This window comes from Molothrus aeneus, chromosome 1 (assembly GCF_037042795.1).
Source record: "Molothrus aeneus isolate 106 chromosome 1, BPBGC_Maene_1.0, whole genome shotgun sequence".
Taxonomy (NCBI): Eukaryota; Metazoa; Chordata; class Aves; order Passeriformes; family Icteridae; genus Molothrus; species Molothrus aeneus.
In genome coordinates this window covers 54,284,940-54,309,982 of record NC_089646.1, presented here as the reverse complement: position 1 = coordinate 54,309,982, position 25,043 = coordinate 54,284,940, and the positions used below count along the sequence as shown (strand labels likewise).

At 37.0% G+C, this 25,043-nt stretch overlaps 1 protein-coding gene across 3 annotated transcripts in view; it reads left to right on the top strand.

Annotated features, from left to right (window-relative positions):
- The window catches only part of CDK13 (cyclin dependent kinase 13), a 44,659-nt gene extending 20,097 nt beyond the window's left edge, over positions 1–24,562 (top strand). The window contains exons 6-14 of one of the 3 annotated variants that reach the window (XM_066557272.1): positions 5,562–5,751; positions 8,233–8,289; positions 10,981–11,082; positions 11,200–11,277; positions 13,371–13,487; positions 14,412–14,543; positions 16,824–16,975; positions 19,949–20,509; positions 21,585–24,562. In XM_066557272.1, the coding sequence (XP_066413369.1) occupies positions 5,562–5,751; positions 8,233–8,289; positions 10,981–11,082; positions 11,200–11,277; positions 13,371–13,487; positions 14,412–14,543; positions 16,824–16,975; positions 19,949–20,509; positions 21,585–22,441 (2,246 nt within the window). In that variant the 3' untranslated portion in view covers positions 22,442–24,562. Of the gene's footprint in view, positions 1–5,561; positions 5,752–8,232; positions 8,290–10,980; positions 11,083–11,199; positions 11,278–13,370; positions 13,488–14,411; positions 14,544–16,823; positions 17,030–19,948; positions 20,510–21,584 lie in introns of all 3 variants that reach the window. The other 2 variants (XM_066557280.1, XM_066557262.1) reach the window with 2 other exon arrangements.
- Positions 24,563–25,043: the final 481 nt, after the last annotated feature.

Here is a 25,043-nt window from a genome sequence, read left to right as displayed (position 1 = left end):
TTATAAAATTAATTATTGAGAAAATGCTTTCTAAATTTGAGCTGTTGTCAGTTTTGGTATTTTTCCTTTGTGTGTGTATAATTTATATGACTTTGGTGTATGTCTTTTTACTTTGAGATGCTTCTTCAGTTCTCAGTTGCCTCTAACAGCTGGGAGATGTTTGCAAGTGCTCAACAGTCTAGCTATGGGATTGACATGATCTCTTTTTACTAAACAGATGGAAAATGCATGATTTAGTTTTTGTTGCTGTGAATGTAAACACAGTAAGTGTACTGCCTGACATACCTTCCTCCTTTTGACTGGGATAGGTATTTTTGCTAATCTGAGGGAGGATGTAAAACTTTGCATGGAGACCAATAATAAAAGATCTGGTTAACATTGCAGCTTAAGTGTTTTTTTCTGTTTTTGTTTTTTTTGTGTGTGTGTGTGTGAATTGCCTGTTTGTGTGTGTGTTTCTATAATTTTAAGATCTAAGTTTACTTTAGATTAAATTTTTAATTGATTTGCAATTCAAATCAGCAAACTTTTTGGGCATGAAATTGGTATTTATATTGACAGTACTGTAGTACAGGAGGACACTGACTCTGCAGTATGTTGTAAAATGACTGACAGGTTACTTTCTCACAGCTGTCAAGTAGTACTTATTCTGAAATCTTGTGGTTTGGAAGGAGTCTGTGACATCAGTCATGTACTCAATGTTACATGGTAGCTGGTTTTGTCTGTGTTTCCTAGGAAGTTGAGTAAAAGCAAAGGTGTAAATTTCAGAAACCTCTAATGCTCTACAGCTTGCCTTGCTGCTCCCAAAATAGCTGATAGAAACTTACCCTAAATAGTTTTCATGCTAGAGCTAAGTGATCAGGAATAGTGTGACTGCTTGAGTGGTGCTTCCTATTTGTGTGTGCTGTACTGGGCTTTGATCTGGAATAAGCGCAGACTTAATTGTGTGACTTTTTAACTTGTTCCATTTCAAAGGGAGAAAAATTTCAAATTTTTAATCAAAGATTTTTTTTTGGTCTGCTTTAAGTTTTTGGTTTTGGTTTAGTTGTTTGGGGTTTTTTCCTTATTTCCCTGTATTACGTGATAAAACAAGGAGAGTATTTACTCCCAGGGCTTCTGTATGTTCTTGGATACAACCTACAAATGTTTCAGAACATATGTGGAGTTCCTGCAAGAGGAAAATGCACTTGAAAGGGGAGAATAACACTGTCATTAAATAGAAACTTAATATTGTGTGAAAATGTAAAAAAGTAGTATAGCAGCAATGTTTTCTTAAGTCTTAAGGGATTAATTCAGCAGCTATGGCTATATTTGTTGTTCTGGCAATCAGAAAATAGATTAATGAAACCTAAGTCGAATAAAAAGACAATTGTCTCTTGAAGGAACTTTAAGGAATTTAAGTGTAAGGAACTTTAAGGAATTGGTAGGCAATTTCTTCTTTAGTTTTCAGATTGTGGTTGATAAAATCCTGCATAAAACTCTTGGAATAGTATAGTATATAGTATACTATATAGTATATAGTATATATATAGTATATAGTATATCATGAGTACTGGAAGAGAAATGCTAAGGAAATAAAATAGTAAATGTAATCTTATTATATTTAATCAATCAACAGTAAGAATAATCTATGTATTGCATAGAAGAAGCTGGAGAAGGCTTTGTAGCAAAATTAAAATCTGCTGTAGTTTCATTTTGAAAACGGAGTACAGAACAAATGTTGAAAACATGTTTCACAACTCAGCATTGTACGTACTATGTATTGAACTAGGCAGGGATACTGGAGTTTCTTTAAAGCATTTCTGTATTTCAAGATACTATTGTAATGCATTTATACTAGAATGGAATTTAAATTTGCATGTAATAAGGCCTTTCTGGTCTCCTGGGTCCTCACATCTCTATCTAATCAGACATTTTGAGAAACACTGAACACCTTTCCTCTGAATTACATTTGGAAAAAGCTTGTTTAAAAGCCATAATCTATGGGGGCTTTTGGATCATTCTCCCCTGCACCACCACCCTCCCCTCCCAGTCCGAAGTACTTGTATCTTTGGGAACAAATGGTGTCCTGTTTTGTTGGATCTGTGTGATTTGAAGACACTCCAAAGAAATCCAGAGCCTGCCTGTGTCACAAAAATGCAAAGCATGTTTTGTTAGTATTTTTTGGCCTCTCAGAAAATCCACTGTTTTTTGCAGATCATTAGTGCCATGTTTTGTTGAGCTAGCTTTCTTGTATGCAAACCTTTACTGCATTATACCTGAGCTTATTTTGTGTTAGGAAACTGCTTTTGTTAGATCTCTGTGAACTGAAACACATGACCAAGAGGAGGAGATGTGTTAATCCTTTAATTAGTCTAAATTGATATCTCACTTGCTGAACCCCATCAGTCTTAACTGACAAAATGGTCAGAAAGGTGCATTTTTCCAAGGGCAATCAAAAGGAGTAAGGTGAGGATTATTATCATCCATTTGTATCTCCTTTATTTATTGTGTACCTCCTTAATAGATTCAGCTGCTCTCTCTTATCCCATATTCAGAAATAGGGATGCTGACAGAGCTGCTGCTCTGTCAACATGTAGTAACATTAGGGTTTCTGATTATCTCAGTTGATGAACTTCATGGTGTTAGTGAAAGAAATGGGCCACCCAGGACACAGCCCTTCTGCACTTCTGTTAGTGCTTTGTTGCAGAGTGTGGAAATGGACTAGGCTTTCTCCCACCCCACAGGTGGGAAGTGCAGGTCTTTAACTCAAGAGCAGTAAGATGAGGAGCTTTAAAGTCAAGTAAGTAATTCTGAGTTCACTTGAATTGCATGCACTTTACTGTGAGAGTACTTTAGGTGTTCTTATGGCACTACTTCCCAGAATGAGAACTGGGCAAAGCTAGCATCAAGCAAAAACCATCATTTTAAAATGTAACCTCTAAGTTATAAAATGTTTTGCCCTCATAAAAGAAGTAACTATTGTTTTTTTCTGCTGTGTTTTCCTTTTTTGAGAAATGGATATTTGTGTGGCATTTGTTTTGATAGAACTAAGGTATGCTGTGAACTTGAACTCGGACTAAGCTGTAGCAAGCAGACTTCTGCCTGTGCATAGTTCATTTGTGGTGTCTTCCATAACTATTCCTTCTTCCTGAATGACTAGCTGCTTTCCCTTTTATGGAGGATCAAATCCCCCGGTGTGATGAAAAGCGATGAAAATTTGAAATTGCGGGGTGGAATAATGTAAGGATTTCGTTGGCAGAAACTACAGATCTCTGTCAGAAAAGGGCACCATGTTTGTCTAGGAATAAATTAACAGGAGTTCCACTTCAGTTTGCTTGATAGCTTGAATAATACTGAAAATCAGGCTTGAATGGTAAGATTGCCAAGATTAATAGACTGATTTTCATATTTTCTCATACTAAATGAAGATTTTACCAGTTTTTAGTTTTAAAACAAATTTTAATAACATGTAGTTAGGAAATAGGCAAAAATGCACAAGTGTAATGAATCTACATTTGCTCTTGATCTCATAAGGAAGGAATATGTAGCATTTATCCTGTTTTAGTGTATGTTTTCTTATAAGAATTGCAGAGAATGTAAATAATCAGGTGTCACCTCCCAGGTACTACTCTACTTTGTTTATGAATCTTCTTTATTGTCAACTGTCCTTCTTGCATGAGGGTACCAATTGTGATTGCTGGTTATAGTGCATAAATAGCAGTGAAAAAATCCTGGGAGTTAGTGATGGAGCAGGAAGTTGCTCAAGGCATGGATCCTGCTTTGCATATAAACAAGAGGTCTCTGTTCAGCTGGTCTCACTAAACAGTTCTACAGTCAATCTTTCTCCTTGTCATATACACACATGCAGCCAGCTGCCAGGGCAGAGTTAACTTTCCCTTGTACTCCAGAGCAAGAAGGTACCAAGATTCACTGGTGTTCATTCAGTTTTGTTGAGCCGACATCCTCTGAAGGGCACATCTAGGTTTTTCTTATACTGCAGTACTAATATCAGGTGTTTTGTTTTGAGGCATTTAAAAATATGTCATGGCTCATACTTCAGTCATCGCTGAAGTAGATCTAACAGCAGATTGCCAGCTATCTATTTGAAAATACCAAGATTAGGAGCCTCTGTGCTTTTCCATATTAAACTGGTGAACTAGATTGGTGAACTCCGTTATGCAAATAGTAACACAGCAGACTTTCTATACTTTTATAGACTTTAATACTTCCCTTTCTCCTTGTGAAGTGAGTGGGACTGTGTTGCACCTGCTTGATTCACCTCCTGTTTCACCCCCTCTGCAGGGGTATTTTATAATGAGTATTTTTTTCTTCCTCTGTATAATATGCAACAGGACAAAAAGACCTAAGTCAAAAACAACGAGGTATGCAATGGCCTGTGCTTTAGCTGATATATGCTAATCATTGTTACAAGTTTAACCCTTAGCGTTTGAGTAATCTTCTTCCTGAATAGCAGATGGACCTAGCATTCTTTTTTCCCTTTTCAGCTACTAAACAAGAAAAGGAGTCAGTTCATTAGAATGTGGCTGTGTATGTGTACTGCTTCTATCAAGCTGAGTTCTCATTATTGATCCAAGACTTTCACTAGTTTCTGAGTTTAAACTTTTTTAGGAACAAGAACGTGTAATGAGTTCTTGTTGGGTAGAAACTATTTGTAGTGGAAGATTTATTTAAGGAGGTTTTGGAAATGCAAGGTAGACAGGCCCACTTGAATCTGGTTTCTGCATTGCTTACTTCACTCTGCAGGGGCTGTACTGTTCTGCGTTTCCCAGGGTGAAGAAGGGAAAGAATGAAGAACTAAAAGGTGGATTGTACTGGGAATGGTTGTATTGGAGATTGGTTATTGCTACTTCTGAGTCACTCAACACTTTTCCTCTTGAAGAATGCTTATACATATCAAAGAGCCTTGGCTTTAATGGCTTTAGTGGTAGAATTATACAGGCCTATGTGAGATAAGACCAGATTCTCTTGTGCTGAATATATGCATGTGGCAACTTAAAATATGAAGTCTGTCTTTGCAGAGCTGCTGTAGGTTAGTTCTGCTTTCTCATTTTATCCTGTCTTATAGGTATTTCTAGTTTGAGAAGGGCCAGCTTATTTCTGACCCAGTTGCATGGAAATCTTTAAAAAATTTATTCACTGAGTCATGACAGATGAACAATAATGCACAATAATGCTTGTACATATTTTTCTAGATTTCCTCTCCAAACTTTTCATAGGTAATAATAACATAGTTAATTTTTCTTGAAATAAAATGGATGGAGATTGAGAACTATAGGGAGAGCACATGTTTATCTAGACTAAAGCACCATGTGGTAACATTATTTTTCTTTTCACAAATGTTTGACTAGTATAACCGTTTATATCGAACAGCAATTTATTAAAAGTTTTTAAAGTACTGTATTTCATTGGACATGAGATACAGCTATAAATACTGCAGAAAATCTAAGTAGTTGTATGAAAAACGCTTCTGATTTCAAAAAGTAGGCAACAGCAATTATTTGGACTGCTGTTAAATCAGTTTTTCTGTCTGTTTCTCCTACCCTTTTCCTTTCTTTTTGTAGGTGCATTTTACCTGGTATTTGAATATATGGACCATGACTTGATGGGACTGCTGGAATCTGGTTTGGTTCATTTTAATGAAAATCATATTAAATCTTTTATGAGACAGCTGATGGAGGGCTTGGCCTATTGCCACAAGAAGAACTTTTTGCACAGAGATATCAAATGTTCAAACATTCTACTAAATAATAGGTATGGATATTACTTAAAAGTATGTAACAAAAATTGTATGCTAACAACATCTTTAAATTGTTATTTCAGTCTTTGCAGTTCACCTGATTGGAGTCATTAGCAAAACTTATTTTCCAAATTGCCTTGTTTCTTTAAAATCAGTTGCAAAATACTAATTCAGTAATGCTCCCGCTTAACTCGGGAACTTGCAGCTGTGCATTAAACTTAATCTGTGTTAAAAAAGATTCAATTTTAATCCTGCTAAGTCAGAGTATGGGGGCAAAATTATCTGAGTTTAAATATATTAAAACAGAATTGTAGGATGTAAGTGTTTGAAATGTATTCTTTCTGCCATCTCATTTCAAGATTGCAGAGTGGCTAGGCTGGTTCTTCATGACAGTTCTGAGGTCCTCGTTGTCATCAGTCAGGATAATGCTTTAAAAGAGTATTTGATTAGGCATGTTCAAGCATGCCTTAACTTGCAGTTATTGCTATCATCAAACAGGAAGTATAATTTGTTTCTTACTACTTTAATACATGGTAATTACAAATCATATTACTAAGTGTGGTGTTTTCAGTGTGCAGCAGCAGTTACAAATAAAAAGCTAGTGTGAGAATAATGGATGACTTCATTGCCAACTGTTGTGCATCATAGCCTGGAGTACTAAATCCAGGGAGCAACATAAGAGCAAGGTTTATCACAGCAAAAAAAGGTATAGTTAAGAAAAAAGAGTAGGTAGTCAGCTTCTGGGATTTGTTGTCACAGGAAGTTTTCTGGGTAGTGTCAGGAGTCTCCAAAAAAGATGAGATACATTCAAGGATAAGATCATTTACACAGGCTGATGGGGCTGGACAGGGATCCCTGTTTTAGCATCCTTAACACAATGATTGTGGGTAGTGATTAGGTATGAGGAAGATGAGCCCCAAAGGGAATGAGTTCACATATTCTTCCTAAAAATCTACTGCTGCTGTTGGAGATGAAATACTGGGCAAATTTGATCAAGGGTCTATTTTGATAGGCCTAGTTTTCTCCCAGCTTTCTCCAAATTAAATTTGCTATTTCTTCCTCCTTTTTCTCTTAGAGTGAACTAACACTTGACTGCTTTCAAATCTGCATCCTACTGCAGCCTTGTCAGATTATGATACAGATTCTTAAACAGATGTACACGTTCCTCCCCATTACTCACTGTGCCCACACACTTAATCCATTATCTGCTGATCTCCATTAGTGTTTCTTTGTGCACCTTTGGGAACTCAGAAGCTGAAAGTGGAGAAGAGTGCCTTATGGTAGAGGAGGAACTTGTTATTTTACTGTGTTCTCCAATCCAGGTTGTATTGTTGGGTTTTCCCCCCCTAGAACAGTGTCTGAGCATCCTTAGGTTTTTCCACCAGCAGCAGAAAAACATGGTAGTAGATCTGAATGATTTTTTAAGCCAGTGTTTCAAAAATCCTATTACTAGTTACAGCCTGAGTCCAAACATGTGGATTATGTATCTTTTACATAGGCAACTTCAACGAATTTTTGAGCAAATACAAATAATCTTCTACAAATACGTTCTCAGAAATACGCATGTAAAAGGGGAACATTTCTTTGTTTATGGGTGTTTTCCAAGAAGTTAGAGTAAAGGTCTGAAGGTCTGAGGAGGAAAGTGGATGGAAACTATAACCTGTATATAGTATCATCACAAAATGGTCATGTACGTGCTGTTACCACAAAATTGTCATACCAGCAGCAAATCTTGCCATTATTTGATTAAATAGCATGTATTTGAAAGTGATGGGAGTTATTAAAGTTTATCAGTACAGAAAGGGAAAACCACATATAACAATCCAACATTCATTTAGAGAAGCTTGCAGATATCTTTCTGTTTGAATCATCCAGACGTTACAAGTAGTGGGAGTTTCTGGTCATAGAGCAGTGCCTTTTAGCTGTTGGAACTAGCAGGCAGGAGCCCTGTATCTTCTACTCCTCCCCTCATATGTGGAAAACCTCAGGAATGGGTTAGGGGTTATGTTATTCAGCAAGTTGGTTGCTGATAAAATATCTGGTCAGTCACCCTGATATAAAGGCTGTATTTAAAATGTTCAAGCACAGAACAGGGCTTTGATGGCTTCCTAGAAGGAAGTATGACCGCTGATAATTGTTTGTTGTACAAGTGCTCATGCTAGCAATAAGGCCTGAGAAAATAGCAGTTTCTTCCCTCAGTTTTTTTGTGCAGAGTTACTAACTGGAATATTTTATGGTATAGACGTAAATTTTTACTATCATCCAATAATGTAAATGCCATTTGATAAGCATACTCAATTTTGTTCACTTGTCTTTGCTATTCAGTGAGTTAGCATACCGTTTACTGAAGAGATGCAGAGATAGCAGAGCATTGCCTCTTCATTAATGTGGTTTGGTGAAGATCACAGCTGTTTCAGTCTTAAACTTTACCTGATTTTGGGGGAAGAAAGCTTAACAGAATTAACCACTAAATAATTCTTTGCTTTTTCCACCAGAGGGCAGATAAAGCTTGCTGATTTTGGGCTTGCTCGGCTGTACAACTCAGAAGAAAGGTAAGATACAATTACACTGTGAAAAAGCATTCAGAAGTTTAATCTTTTTGCTTAACTATTCTGAGGGACAGAAGACTTTTGTTTAGAGGAAGTGTTACTGTACTGTAATACAAGTAATTGCTTAGGAAAGTGAAAGAAATACATGTTGTCTTATACAGCATAAAACCACAAAAGTCTCTTTGTGCAGGTGTATTGCTTTTCCAGGTGTTCTGGATAAATAATCGTAGAGACTGGCCATATATTGATTGGAAATTAACTTACACTCCTAAGTTTCTGGTCCTGTAAACCTGAGGTATATTTCTTCTGTTAGTATACCAAAGATGTTATTTAGGGAAATGTTTGGTTTTTTTTTTGGCTGGCACAAATTATCATACAGCTCCTATTCAGTAAGCATTACTTTTGTGTAAGATTTGCCTTTACATTTCAAGAGGTTCATTGTATTCTTTAGGCAGTCAGTGCTGTTGAATCTGCTGGAAACAGAGATACAAGTTTAAATAAAAGTTATTCTGAAACTTCTTGTGACTTGTGCTTCTGTTGTTCTTGGCTTCATTATGCTCATACTCCAGGAAACAGGTGCACAGTTTTTTATGATTAGGGACTTCAATATTTACTTTGTAATGTAGTATTTGTCATGTGGAACTGACTTTTCAAAATTCAGGCTGAATGTTCACTACAGTAATATGTCCATGAGGTGGTTAGATACAGAGATGTTTGGATACCTGAACTTACTTTGATTTCTGCATGTCTAATTTGAGAAATAATATCCATAACGTTAGCTTTATGGGTTTGTTTTCTACACAGCTCTTATGTTGTTGATAAATGTGTTAGCATTAGTTTCACTGAGCTATTGTCTCAGAACTCTTATTTCAGAAAAATATGCTTAAGTACAGTTATGAAAACTGTTGAGTGTAATAGCAAAGTGAAATAATCTTAAGCATCTGCCAGCTAATTATTTTTTTGTTTGGATGTACTTAATAATAAAAGGATGTTATCCTACCTTCTTGTTTTAACATGCATCAAACTGGCCTAATGGGGTTTTTTCCTCTGGTTTACTATGTTTTGCTTGGGCTTCTTTAATGTCTGTTTTTAAATTAATATAAATTTTCTTTGTAAAACTCACTGTTCATTAAGGATTAATGGTCCAGTGTCCTTATAATGCCAATAATCCATTTTACTGTACATCAAACAGCAACATTATTATGCCATTATGCATAAATGACACCAAGATTAAGATTTAATTAAGCTAGCTAATAGAATTGCCCATTGAACATAGGAGAATAATTAGAATCTCAGTAGATTTTCGGCAATTCTTTTGTCATTCGTTTTCCTTCTGACCTGCAGTAACAGATATAATAAATGTATATCACCAAGTGTATAATAGCTGCTGTTTTTTAATTCATGTACTTTGCATTTGGTTTACTGTTGTTTAGAGTTTAATACTGTTTGAAAGGGTACAGAACTTAGTAGGGGCATAATGGGGAGGAAATAAAAATTTAAGTTCATTCCTATTTTGTTGTTGTAGTTGGGCTCCTTTAAATGTTATTCTGGTAGATTTAACGTGTTTGGAGTAGGAGGTATGTCAGATTGCATGACAAGACAAGTGTTCAAATAAAAACCACCATATACTAAGACATACGAGCAATGTATCTGTAGAGATAGTCCATACCATGTAAACATTTCACAGGGAATGTTTGCTTCAGAGATAAATATGATAAATGATGGAATTGTTTCCAAAAACATGCTACCTTTTAAAAAGGAATTGGAGTTATGTGCCTTAATGAAAAAGGACTTGGATGATTTTACAGAAGTGATACCTGTGCTACTGAGAATGCTATAAGAGCTTGTTAGGCTTCATTCTGTGGTTGTTCATACTTATTGTTACTTTCTGTTTGGAGTTACCTCGTGTTGGTAACTGAAAAAAATGTTTCAGCTAGTGAAAAACTGAAGAAAACTGAAGGAATTCTGGAATCACTTTTAAAGCACCCTGGTTGAAACAAAACCAACATCAAACATCTTTTCTGCTTTCTATTTTGAACTGTTGATGCTGTAGTTCAGCCTGTGCACAAAAAAAAAAGTGTGTCTGCATTAGTAGAAATCTTTGCTTTAGTGGGAGGATGGAAAGGATTATTCACAGTGACCAAAATCTCTGGTTAAAGCTGTGGAGAATTAAAGATGTTGTGAAATATAGGAAGATACTAGAAGCATTCCAAGCTTTGAAATCAAAATAGTTACAGAAAGAGGATTTTATCTCTTTTTTTCATACTTAAAGAGAGAAAAGTGATTTTTTCCTTCTTTTTAAAGTGCTTGTAGAGGTCCTATATTTAGTTTGGTAATAGCCAATAGGTGCATGAAAGTTACTGGTTTTATCTAAGTGAGTCCTGCTCCTGAAATGACTAGCGATGTAATAAATATACAGTATTACTTTCTGAATAATAATGGAGATACACTATTGACATAGCATCAACGTGACTGTGTGATTATTATTATTTATATCTTCAATCTGACTGTTTGTAGCCTTCATCAGGTAGTTGTGTTTCTTTTGTGCAGTTACAGCTTTGCTGGACTAAAAAGAGAGTGGAAGGTTGTACTGTTCTTGAACAGCATCACAGAAGTAAAGTCCTTAAGGTATCATTTTTTTAGAAGTGTGATTGTACTAAAATGATAGTTCTCTCTTTTTCCTCCTTCCAACAGCCGACCATATACCAACAAAGTTATTACATTATGGTATCGGCCTCCTGAACTTCTCCTTGGGGAAGAAAGATACACACCAGCTATTGATGTCTGGAGCTGTGGGTAAGAGTTTGGATAGAAGCCTAGCAAGGATAAAAACAAGCCAGAAATAAATTTTAAAGCTTCTGTCATTCTGTCCTGAAAGCTGTAATGATGGAATTTTGCAAAACTGTTTTACAGCTGTATCCTGGGTGAACTTTTTACAAAAAAGCCAATATTTCAAGCAAATCAAGAACTTGCTCAACTGGAACTTATAAGGTAACTAGCAAGCACTGCTACATAGATGCCTCATAAACTGACAGGTTTCTTTTCTTAGTGTTCTGAGATAATGCACTGCAAATACTTGCAAGTGGTCAGTTACTGCCCCGAGTGAGATGTTAGAGGTTTTGAGGGGCATTTAACACAAGTGACATTGGCACAGACATGAAGAATTTTTTGTGAGTGTTCTGTATTCTTAGCAATGTACCGTTGACCAGTAAGATGGGATTTTGTAGAGTAGCTGGAGTTGCCTATTACTGAAATTGTAAAGAGAGAGTAATCAAAATGCCTGTAATTTTTAAGATGATGTTGCAACTTGCTTGCAGCAGATCAGAATGAGGACATGGACAATAATAAGGACAAGTGGGATTTGGGAGGAACAGGTTTTTGGCATGCTGCTGGCCATGAGTTCTTGTTTCAAGCCTACCATGTACACACCTTACCTTTATTACTTTTGTGGGAATATTTCTGTTCCTTTAAAAACTGCCAAACATTTGGTGGACATAAAAATTCTGTTTCTTTCCTTGTTCTCAATAAATCATAGAATGATAAGTATTTAGCATAGTGGAACCAGAACATCTTTTTCTTTCCCTTTATTCAGCAAGCAAAATCTGCTCTTGACTCTGATATCATAATTGACCTTATAAATGAAGAGAGGTGATCTTCCTAGAAATAAAGGGAAAAGGGGGTGAGTCCTACAGAACTTACAGAAAGTGAACAGTAAATGGTCAAATTAACTTACTAAAAAATATTACAAAGTTATATACTGACATGTTTTTCAAAACAGATTGAACAGTAGCATGCTTCTGTGTAATGTGTTACTAGCTGGCCTGAATAAATGAAGGTTTTAGCTGGTGCAGAGCAGATCAGTGGTCAGTTTTGGCATAAGAAGAATTAAACTTATGAGTTTGGGAATTTTTGTTTTTGAGCACTAGATGGCATTGAGGCACATGAGAATGAGTAATTCAAAGTTTTTCTTTGTGTTTTACCTCTGGTACAAAACTAAAACTTTGTGATGTCCTCCTGCTGGAAGCTTCTATTTGTAGCTCATTTCTTGTCTTCACTGATGCTATGCATTTTTTGCTGTTTGAACATATCAGTTTTATGAACATCTCTGCTGTGATTGTGTTACAGCCAAAAATTCTACATTTATCTTTTCAAAATTTATCAAAGATAGAGGTGAAGTACATTCTGATAGTAGGAGATTCATTATTTTTATTCTCCCTTCTGAAAATTACATACACCAACCAGTGTAAAGTCAGATTGACTGGCATAGCACCTGGGGCATAAATCATTAGGTCTCTTACACTAACCATTTAAATCTTAAGAAAAGGACGGCTGAACTAGGGAAAAGTATTTGCAAAATGTCCTTTTATGACTGTCTGCATGAGATTTTGAAACCTTGCATTTATGGAAACACCATATTAGTTCTTCTGCTCAGAAGTGTTGTGTTGATCAATTTGTACTTAGCTATTGGAAAAAAGGATGGGGATGGAATGTGGGGCATAAGAGTATTGGCAGCTCCATTTCTGGAGGTAGATGGTGCTTGAGGCATAAAACTCATAACTGAAGTAAAAAAATACAGAGGTTTTCTCTGTATAGTGGTTTATGCCTTTAGGACTTACTTGATTATTTGGGTTTTTTTTTTTCCTTATGTCTTCAGCATTAAATAAATTCTCAGTGAAAACTGCTTTTTCACCTATTTGGTATATCTTTCTTCAGTGGCATTGGGAGCTAAGGACATAAAAGTTACTCTAAATGTGGGCTATCCAGTTTTTCTAGTCAGATATCTAGAGAACTCTTCAGATGTAGTTGGTTACATTTTGGAAAACATAGGTGTAGAGGATGTTTGGGCTGGACTGAGGCAGAAACAGTAAGTTTAGTCTGTGTGGGGTGATCACCATTTGTAGACAATTCACCATTATTTAATGGTGTTGGGTATCTGACAGTGGAGAAATTTTAGCTAAAAATAACCTGAACATGAAAATTGAAAATTGTTCTTGCTTTCACTGTACTTGCAAGAACAAAAATTACAGCTGTGCTCACTTGTGGCTTTGGATCTCATACCCTTTTTTCCTTTCTTTTTGGTACAGCCGAATTTGCGGAAGTCCTTGTCCAGCAGTGTGGCCTGATGTTATAAAATTAGCTTACTTCAACACAATGAAACCAAAGAAGCAGTATCGTCGAAAACTGAGGGAAGAGTTTGCTTTGTAAGGATGAAGAATTAGTTTAGTCAACTGTAATACCATTAAGTTTTCCCAGAGACTTTATGAACTTCAGTATTTTCCGGAGAATGAGCATAGATCAAGTGTAAAGAAAAATGGCTTTAGGTTCTTGTCCTTCCCATGATACCCACAGAGCTTGTATTAAACGTTATTTAATAGGAGCATCAAGAAGAGGAAAGAAGGCCCTAAAATTTCAACCACCTGTCAGCTTTCATCTAAGGAAATACTTGTTTGGTACACCTGCTTGTTGCCCTGTCCAGAAAACAGCTCAGAATACTTAATTGTTTTTTCTTGGTAAAACTGGCTACAGCTAAATATGTAGTCTGGTTAACGTTAGTCTTTTATGTCATAAACTCATTCAACACAGAGGAGTTACCTGAACCATGTGTTCTAAAGTACTACCATTGGACTAGTTTTGTGCATATATCACAAGTGAAAGGTATGGAAAACAGCTGTTAGCTTATTTTAAGGGGGTTGTTCCCCTCCTTCAGGTGCAGTGGGTTTCAAGAGAAATGCATCATCCTGTTCATACTAATGAGACTAATACCTTTGAAACAATAGAATTATTGTCTGTGAATCAAGTGAAAGTCTGGTGGTAAATTTCAAAATTGAAAAATACAGTCTTAGCTTTAAAATGTAGGTGTATTTTTTTGTAAGTACAAGGTTTCAAGCAATGAAACAGCACAAGGTGAAGAAAGCTTGGGTTATATAATAGCACAGGTAGTAAAAGGTGAAGTGTATTTCTGCCTCTTGCTATCAAGCTCAGGTTGTGGGTGTGTTTTGTTAGTATTTAAGTTACCTGAGGACTTACTGATCATCTTGGAAGGGATGTATTTACTAAAATTTTTCACAGATGTGTGTGATACAAAATAAAGATGTGACGCTTTCCTCTGTTTTGCACTTTTGTAGCATCCCACCAGCTGCATTAGATTTATTCGATTATATGCTTGCCCTGGATCCCAGCAAGCGCTGCACAGCTGAACAAGCTCTTCAGTGTGAGTTTCTGCGAGATGTGGAACCATCTAAAATGCCTCCTCCAGAGTAAGTAATTTCCACTGGTGTAATGGTACTGACCTCTAGGAAGTGTGAACATGCACCCGTTTCAATAAGTTCGTTGTGGTTCAGTAAAGGAGATGGTGGCAGAAATGTACATATACAGTTGTTGAAAGGTGATTCTGTAGTAAAATGCTTGTGTAGCTAAGTGACTCATACAATAGATAACAAAGTTGCTTTGTCATTCCTAGAACTAGTTATTGAGTTACTTAGAACTAGTTACTTGAGTTATCTTTAAAGAAAATGCTCTTCTATGAATGTTTCTAATTTAAAAAGCATAATTTCCCTCTTATCTCAGTTTATTAGTGTCTACTTTTTCCAGGGATTTTGAGATCCTCCATGAATCTGAATTGCTGTCTTTGATGATAGAATGACAGTGGGTATAGAGTTCTGCACAGGTATCTGAGAGTTAAAGTGAAATACAGTAAATTGTTTCATGAACCAGATGAGAGCCTTGGTTTTACAGGCAGGAAAAGTGAAATTATGCAGTGTGGTTCCTTCAGTTTCTCTAGAGGAAGTGTATTACAATGTCCTGTAGGATTTTTGCAGTGACTTTGCAGTCATTTAATCAGTACAAATCATAATGGAGCATGTCCTAAGGAAATCAATGAAAAGAAACTAGAGAATCTGCAGGTCTCATTCTTTCCTCAGTATAGCTGTCAGAACCTAGAATCCATGATATTGTTTGAGTAAACTGAGCCTTCAAGGCAGCCTGTGCTGATTTCTTTTTATCTAGGGATTTTTTCATCTAAGGATTTTATTCAAATTCTTTCTAGACTTACCTGTTGTATACACAAAATTGTTGTACAGAATCACAGAATGGGTGAGGTGGGCAGGGACCACAGTGGGTCATCTGGTCCCGTCTCTGTGCTCAAGCAGGGTCATTCCAAAGCACATGGATTGTGTCCAGATTGTGGTGTTTGTTGTTTTGCTCTCTGGGCAAACGTTACTAATGTTCTGAAACATGAGCCAAAGAGGTTTCATTGCCTGAATATGACTATATCACTGTGTGAAATTCAGAAATCAGCAATCTCAAGCTGTTTGCTGAAGATTCAAAACCACCTTTACAGCATGTTGCTTATGGGCATTTTAAGGTAAGTGAATGGGAAGATCATCTTTTCTTCCCATGCATCCATCTAGAATGGATGTGGTAATGCATCCATTCTAGAAGCTGATATATGGAAATTCAAAACAAACTAGTCACTGGTGTCCTTTTAAAAATTAGGAGGAACCACACTCATTTCTGGCACACCACCGTTCTCTTGAGAGACTGAAGTTCTGTTTTGGGAAGGAGCAGCTGTTCATCCAGAGAAAGTGACATGCAGATTGAAGGACCATAGGATACTTCTCACAATGAGTTCTTACTTCCAGTTGTCTTTCAGAAAATACTTGGCAGGTGGAGGGAGAGAATAAAGGAAGCAGTTGTCATAATTGCCTTTCCAGTGTCTCTTATAATTTGTCAGCTAATTTTTCCATGTTTCTGGGTGACAGAACTGCTAAGATAGTTAATATGTAATAGGAAAACATAAACCATTATATTTACTGCCCATCTCAGTATTTCTGTGGGTCTTTGTGTTCCTCAGGAAATCAGAATTGAGATGCCTGCAGGGAGCTATAATGGAAGGACAGAATTGGTGGCAGATAAGTTTCTTAGGAGAACTTTGCCTCTGCATTCACATGTTTTATATAGGATATCCCCTTGTTCTTCTTGGTATCCCAGCTTTCGTAGTGTCAAGTGATATTTATTTGTGCAACTTATTTCTGCAACTTTTTCCTTTTTTCTCCCTACTTCCGTGGTTGCCTGAGCTATACGCTATAAATACTAGATAGCCATGTCTGTTACTGTAGGCAAATATGTGACCTAATGACTCAGCAGTACTTTTATAAGCAGACAGAAGGACCCTGAAAAAAATGCTTTCATATTGATAACTTAGTTATTTGGTAGTATGCAAGTTGTATATTTCATAGCAACTGTGCAGCATTGATTTTGAAGTTTTGCATTACACAAATAATTAGGAAAATAATTCTCATTTTAAGATACTTTTTCCTCTTTTCTGCCAGAAGGGCATATGCTTCTGAAAGAGGCACTCAGTAAATAGTTTTCAGCCAGAAAAAGCAGGTCTGAGAATTTGCTGGCTTTTGAATGTTTCCTGATGTATTTCTGGGTTTCAGAAGTTACATTATGTATAATTAAAGTGTTTTTACCAGTATGATTAAAAAAAATTAAAATAGGAAAAAAACATTATTATCTTTAATCATTCTTTGCAGCCTTCCTTTGTGGCAGGATTGCCATGAGCTGTGGAGTAAGAAACGCAGAAGACAGAAGCAGATGGGCATGACTGATGACTCTACAGCAGCTAAAGTCCCTAGGAAGGATCTGTCTCTAGGCATGGATGAGAGCAGAACCAACACCCCACAAGGCATGCAAACTTCTTCCCAACTCAAAACTCAGGGCAGCTCTAGTGTAGCACTTGGTCAGTAATATTTTCAGTTCTTATAATTACCTACTACTTGGATTGCACCTCTAGAAATTTTAGATGTTATTTACAGAGTATTGGAGTCTCCTGGATTCTTGAGGGAGGAGCAGTATTGTAAGTTTAATCTTTGTAACAAAATATTTGCCTTTGCTTTTGGAAATGTAAGTGTTCCTTTCCACTTTTACCTAAGTTTTCAGCCTGGTCAGAGCAATAACTTGCTTGCTCTGTATTTTGAGGGGATTTTAGCTCTTGCTCATCTATGATTCTTTGGTAATTCCACAAGCCAGTGGCTGTTCAAAGTTTCTTACAATCTCCATAGATTGGATGAGCTGTATTTGTATTGATAAACTGATCAGAAGGCAGAGCTTAGAGCAATTGTCATTTCAAATGGAACAGATTCCATCTGCATGTTATGTTAGTCTTGAGCTTTCCAGGTTGTTGGAGCTAAATCAAGTTGCAAAAAAAAAAAAAATAAAACAACAACAACAAAAAAACCCACCAAAACCACCCCCCCAGAAGCTGGTATAACATGAAGTATATACCTCTGTGAATTGCTCACAGTAATTCTGAAACTTTAACAAAGTATCTTGCTTGAGACAAGTTTTACAAATATAACAAAGTAGTAGTTTGTTATATTTGTAACGCTCATACGGAGAGCGTTGGAGATACTCAGCAGTTAAGTGATAGTTCTTAAAAATATGTAGAAATACAAAGAGTAACAAAACCAAATGGATACCTGTAAGTTAAATGTTAGACCGTTTTGATTGTGCAAAGTAAGCCTAAATCCTATGGCACTGATAGAGGAGTTCAGCTAACATACACAGTTTATGCATTCTTAGCAGCTGACAATTCTGTATACTAACCATCTTGAATTAACTCTTAATGTAACAGTAGAGCAGGGCTCCAAATATTCTGTGCAAAGATACATTGAAAGTAGTTATTTTGATCATATTTTATTGCAGTTTATTGCCTCCTGCTCCCTTTGTTTGGTTTCTCACTGTAAACCAGCTGCAAGATTCTGCTAATCCATATGTTTAGGCTAAACTTTTGGTAGCATTTTCAAGAACAACTTTCTGTAACTTTTTCTCCCATTAATGAAACTCTATTAGAAGTTTAAAGAGTCCAAAGGATAGTTAATTTCTTTGTGCTTTTATGACATAACAGCTTGATGAGAGACTACTCTTAGTCATTAATACTGACTATGCAAAAAAACCCAAAGCAAATAGACGAGGAACCATTCTAACCTATATTGCATTTTACCCACAGAAAAACATGTCTAGATAGAAAAGAAGACAATTTAATTTTCAGTGGTGCATAGAGGCATTTCCTGTATTAAACAAAACACTTCTGAATGTCATAATGCACCTTAGATAATATTATTAATAAGACACATTATATAACTCCATGACCAAATACATACTTTAGCCAAAACGCTTGCATTTGTTTCTAAGCACCCCAAAAGGAGAGGTTAAAAAGACATTGCATCAATTGCTAATATTCTGATTCATGAGTGGGACCCCTGGATATTGCATTTTGCAATTTAACAGGAGATGTTCAGACTCAATAATTTTGTTATGACAGATTTCCCAGAATACACTTTCCTGTCAGAATGAACTTAGAGCTAACCAAAGAGTATGGAATAAGTAGATTAGTTTCCCTGTTTGGCATTTTTCTGATGAATTTTCACTGAGGGTCTGAGAGAAGTTTTTAATGTTGAGTATACTATCCTCAGATGTGACAAAATCTTCCATTAATCACAACATCTGAGTGAGAGTCAGCATACAGCATAAGAAAATTGTGATTTATTTTTTTTGTATTGCCACATAGAAGAAAGATTATATTAATATAGATACAAAACAATTTTGAAGTCCCTGGATTCCTCTTACGTCAGTTCCAAGTGCTTGGTGCACATCCACAAGTTCCAGTATCCTGGTGCACATCCACAAGTAGAGTTGTGGGTTGTGGGCTTTGCAGCATTTTCCAGCTGTGCTGTTCTTAAAACTTGCAAGGCATATACTTAATACTTTTGTGTGTCGTGTATGGCTTCTAATCTGCCATGAATTAATATATTGCTAAGATAGCACAATGGCAAGGATAGAAGAGGACTGAATGTGCTGACCTGGCTTAAGAAAAATTCAGAGCTCAGCCAGCCTGCTCACACACTCATTTTCTAATTTTTAACTGCTTTCTTCTCTAAATCATTTGCTCATAGGGCATGTTGCAATCCATGCTGTTTCACCACAATGGGTGTTTGAAGCTGAAAAACTTTGATATTCAAACTTCTTTATTTGTATTCCCCTGCATCATCGTAATCTGCTCTTACTTGTGGCAAACTCTATTTAATTGAATTAACTGTGTATTATCACGTTTCTTGCTACTGAGTGATTGACTTCTTCTCCCTCAAAGTTATCACTGCCTTTTGCACTTATACTGTGAGCTCCTAGGCCATGTAGAGCCAGGTGGGCAGGTGTTAAAACCCAGATGCTGAATTAGAATGGGCTGGAATATGACTGGAAATGAATTTTGCAGATGGCTACTTTTTAACAAAAGGTTGTGATATGTCAAAGATAGGAAATTTTATGGGGATTGGAAGTCTAATAGCTGCCTAAAGCAGGTGGCCTTAATCCCCAACTTAGTTATATTGTGGAATATTGAGCTCTAGCTTGGTGTTTTTCCATCTGTGTAAGTGTGTGCATGCACCTCATGGAAATCACTTTGGTTTTGGTGGATCTTACTGTTCCATTTCCTATAAATCGATACTCTCTAAAGACAGTTAATATGTAGAAGTATTCCATTTCTGTGTTGTCCAAACCCATGCTTTGCCAGTCATGTCAGCTATGCTAGATTAGTCTTCTTTTGAGTTTCTCAAATATGCCAGTTCTAAATAATACTTAAAAACACCTTTTTTGTCTTTAGCAAAAACAAGCACTGGACAGCAGTTAAACCAGAATGAAGTGGCAATCCTGCTAAACCTGCTACAGTCTAAAACAAGTGTTAGTTTGGCACAGTTTGCCCAAGTATTGAATATTAAGGTAAACCCGGAGACTCAACAGCAACTAAATAAAATAAATCTTCCTGCTGGAATTTTGTCAGCAGGTGAAAAACAGTCAGAACAGCAGCAGCAGCCGCCGCCACCTCCGCCACCACCTCCAGAGCAGGAGCCTCTAAAACAGCCGATGGTCACGCAGCCCCCTGTGCCACCTGCTCAGCTGGGTCAGCCTAAAGCGGAGACTGATGCTGCCCAGGCAGCTGTGCAGAGTGCATTTGCTGTTCTGTTGTCTCAGTTAATAAAGGCTCAGCAAACAAAACAAAAAGATTTTGTGTTGGAGGAGAAGGAAAATGGATCAGGAAATGAAATGTCATTACAACTCAGACAGCCTCCAGAGCCCGCCACTCCTGTGTCTGTCAGCCGGGACGACGTGGAATCTCCGGCACCTGGCTACCCACATCTGATCAAGTCATTATATGTGTCTGCAGGTACTGAAGACCTTTATTGCTAACCAGCAAATACCTGGAGCACTGGAGATGTAATAGTTTGGGAGTAGAAAATTAACATGTTTGCCATATGAATCTGTGTGAGTATAGGAGATTAAATTGATTTGGTCACATTTTACATCTGGATCAGAGAATTTGTCTTTTAGTCTAACAGGTGCCATGCAGACAGAGCAAGCAATAGCTAACCTAAGAGGTACACAAGTATTAGTGATGAAACATTGATCATTATTGTAGGGGTTGGAGTTTTCTTAGTGGTGAGTGTGGTGGTGAAGACAGTCTTTTCTAGCAGATACATAGATGTAATTTGCCAGTTTTGACTGTGTGTTTAGGTAAAACTTATTTTCATGAGACAGTATTTTATTTTGGGTTCTAATGCTGACTAGAGCAGTTCTTTAGTGTCAAATTCAGTGGTTACCCTTAACTGTCACACACATGGCTAAAGGTTTCCATTGAGGTATAGTAGTGGCTTCTGTAGTCCTCTGACAGTTTAGAGCTCTGTTCATATTTTTGGCTTGCAAATTCAAGTTATTTTACATTGTTTTGTGGTGTTTGCAGCTGCTGAAAGAAATACTCTGAAGTGCTTTGGGGCTGTTCTTGGAGGATTTGGGGGGTTTTTTTGAGAGGTGTGCTTTTTTGTTTGTGTTTATTTAAGACCTTGAGTTTTGCTGCTTTTTGATAGGGTGGCCCTTTGTCCTGTGAGACTTCTATCCTTATCTGTGAATCTTGATCCTCCTTTGAATTTTCAGTGTTTGTGTTGTTTGCATTTTGTCCTGGTTGTTTGCTTTTGCTGTGGGTTTTTTTGAGGAACTTGTGCTGTTTTTCTTTAACTGACTGCTTGGTAATCTTTAAGGGGCAACCTGCATCATGCTCCTGAGCCAAATGAGCTGTTGCCAAATTTTGTCCAAAATAATCAATATAATTATTGACAAATTTAGCTAATAAATTCATTAGAATTGAAGTTAACAGACCTCTATGTTTTTCCAGGAAGGAGTCCTTTTCTTTCTGGTCCTATTATTTGTATACTTTTATTCCAGAGCTTTCTTTTTCATCTTCTTAGGTCAAGAGGATTTGGTTAGGCAGTCTGAGATGAGGCTTCGGAACCGAACACCTGAGCAGGAGCGCCCTCGGATCTTGCCTCCAGACCAGCGTCCTCCCGAGCCACCGGAGCCTCCACCGCTCACTGATGAAGACCTTGATTATCGGACAGAGAATCAGCAGTTGCCTATAAGTAACTCTTCAGGAACAGATCCTCATGCGGGAGTGAAAGCAGCTCTTCTGCAGCTGCTGGCTCAGCATCAAGCTCAGGCGACAACGGAGGAGCCAGTACAAACGAGTGTGGATTATCAGGCTAGAGACTCCTATGTAACAGGCCCAGACTACAAGGATAACTTTGGATCATCGTCCTTCTCATCTGCCTGTTACAGCACTAGCGATGGAATAGGAAGTGGACCATCAGGAGTATTAGAAAGGAGGAGTTTCCTTGGAAACGCTGATATTCAGTCTTTGGATAACTACAGTACTGCTTCATCTCACTCTGGTGCTGCCCCTCCTCCATCAGCCTTTCCAGAATCCTTTCCCAGCTCAGTAACTGGTTACAGAGACATTTACCTCAATGCTGGCCCCATGCTGTTCAGTGGAGATAAAGACCATAGGTTTGAATACAGCCACGGCCCAATCCCGGTTTTGGGGAGCAGCAGTGATGCTTCCACAGGGCCAGACAGTGCACACTCTTTGTCCACAAAGATGCACAACTATAGCTATGGAAGTAATTTACAGGAAAATCCCACTGGCATCAGCCACATGCATGGACAGACTTGGACTTCTCCTGCCCAAGGACCTGGCTATTCCCAAGGATTCAGGGGACACATTAGCACATCTGCAGTGAGAGGGCGAGGCAGAGGATTACCATATTGAGTATCTGTTTTTCCTCAGGCACATCATTTTTATCTGGAAAAACTTCTTTTTTCCCCTAGCTGCAATTTAAAGCAGCAGTTCAACAGACTTGAATAATGTTAATTCAACAGCTTTATTTTTATGTGGAAAAGGGTCTTGCATACAGTAGAAAAAGTTAAAAAATGCTTACAACTCATGCTGTCTAAAAACTAGATGACTTGATTGTACATGTTCACAAACTCTAGTTCTGACTTTTATTTTGTATTTTGGCAGTTTTAAGTGGATGCTAAATTTAGGGACATCAGCTTTTTATGGCACTCTTTCAGATCTTCTGAACTATGCACATTTGTGCTTTTTTTGTAAGTTTGGACCAACTTTTATGTAAAAAGAATGAAATTTTACAACAATCAAAGCAGGGCACTGATTTATTTGGTATTTTTCTTTTTACAGAACTACTTTTAGTCAAAGGTCACTGTCAGTCTTTGCACTGCTTTCAGTGTTATTGTGGAAGGTGTACTTCGTGCTCATTTCAGATAATAAAACACAACCTTTCTCTTGATGCAAAATTTTATAAATATTTGTCAACTTTTTTTTTTTTCCAAAAAAAAGAAAAGGGTGTTCTGGTAAAATGTTCTCTCCATCTCCCACGCTTGTTTATATAAAAACTGTTTTACTTGAATGGTAAGTGCCTTAACATGTAAGCTTAAGGTCTGCAAAAATTTGGAAGTACTTCATAGGTTGCTATGAACATAATGCCTAAACCTAGGTAATTAAAAAGAGAATTCAGATAATAAGAAGAAACTCAAGCAGGTCAGAATCTTGTGGTGTTTATTTCACATGGGCCAGTTACTTAGAGACCTGATTTTACCTAGATAAAATTGTAATTTCCAAATTGAACTTCATGAGAAACGTTGAAAGTGAGGAGAAGAATGAAGAGTGTAGTTTTTCCTCAGCTCCCTGCTGGAGTTGTATTAAGTGTTTTAGTTCCTCTGCCAAATGAACTATACTTTTTATGTCCTTACCAAGTGATGAAATAGTTTTTTTCTCTTAAATGTCAACAGCAGTAATTTCTTTACTTTGTGTGAAAAGCTGACACTGTTTGTCTTTTTACCCCAAGTACTGCATTGTAGGAAGTAACCAAAGGAAAAATGACCAGTATTTAAAGCAATGGCAAAATGTCTGACACTAGTTGTAATTCGCTGTAAACTTGTGATTGTGCCAATTAATTGATTTTATATCTGCTATCCACAGAACATTTTAATATTGGAATTGAGTGTCTCGGAACAACTAGGATTATTATAGTTAAAACTCTTACCAAGAGCCACTCCTCATACTAATTATAACTTCCAGCATGGTTTTTTTTGTTGTTTCCTCTGACAACAAGTAGTCTCTCCTGCAGAGAGGAGGTATGGTTATGTTTTGCCTGTACGTAAAAGGATGTCTTGAAGCCCATATTGGAAACAATTTTCCAACTGATTATCCAGTTGACAAATCGGTACTTTATGTAACTGAGTGTTTAAAAACTACTTTTTAAAAAGTAAAATTTCTACTTACACTATTACAAATGTCTTGTCAATGACTTTTTGGATTTTAAGGATCAAAGCCAAAGCTGTTGGTGTTTAGTTTTAATTGAAAATCCTGACTCATATATGGCTAATTCCCACACTGTAGAGCATGGAGAAACTCCCTTCACTAACTCTGTATAGTGTTTGAGGATCTGCCAGATGAGGAATGGAGAGAGTCCTGCTGCTTACACTGTCCCCTAGTCTGGCAGTTGCATTCACTAGACACAGTAGAAAATCCTGCCATCTGAAATAAAAGTGGCCAGGATCAATTTTAAAGTGGCCAGGTCAGAAACAAATACTTACAACCTGAATAGCCTGTGCTTAAGAAAGGCAAAAGCTTAATGGGATTGACAGTGCACTGGACCATGTTTTTTCCTTGAGTAAGGACATCCCCATAGCATTTTTCTGCTAGTAAAATTTTAAAGACAAAAACCATTAGTGTCATTAGATACGGACAGTGTTGGCTAAGGCTCTTTGTTTACTAATCTTTAAGAAACCCAGACTCACAAGTATACACACAGATTGCTTTTTTTGGTTGGTTTTTGGTTTTTTTTGTTTTTTTTTGGGGTTTTTTTGTTTGTTGGTTTTGTTTGGGTTTTTTTTTTTTTTCTAGAATCAAGCTTTCAAAGCTTAATGCACTTAGTTTCGCTAAAGATGTGCAGTCTGAGGTTACCCACCTACACTTGAAGTGTAACTGCAGGCAGTAGTTGGCTGAAAACACAGGTAAGTTCAAATGGAAAGTAGATCTCAGAGAACTAAATTAATTTACTTCCAATACAAAAATACAAGGAAGAAGTGTCTCCTACCTTCCCTTTTGGACATAAATTTTCAAGTCATTTAGTTAGCTTCATTCAGTGTAGAGAAGTAGGTCCCCTCTGCATCTGTAAGTGTGTGCAGTTTGCTTATGGGCTGGCAGTACTTTCAGACATTGTTCTACCAGAATGGATTTCAGTCTTTGGCTACAAAAAAACCCCAACAGCCCCAGCACAAGTAAACCTGACTCTGAGGAGAGAGGAGGTGCAAAAAGCAATTGACTTCCAGATGAATCAGAAACAAAA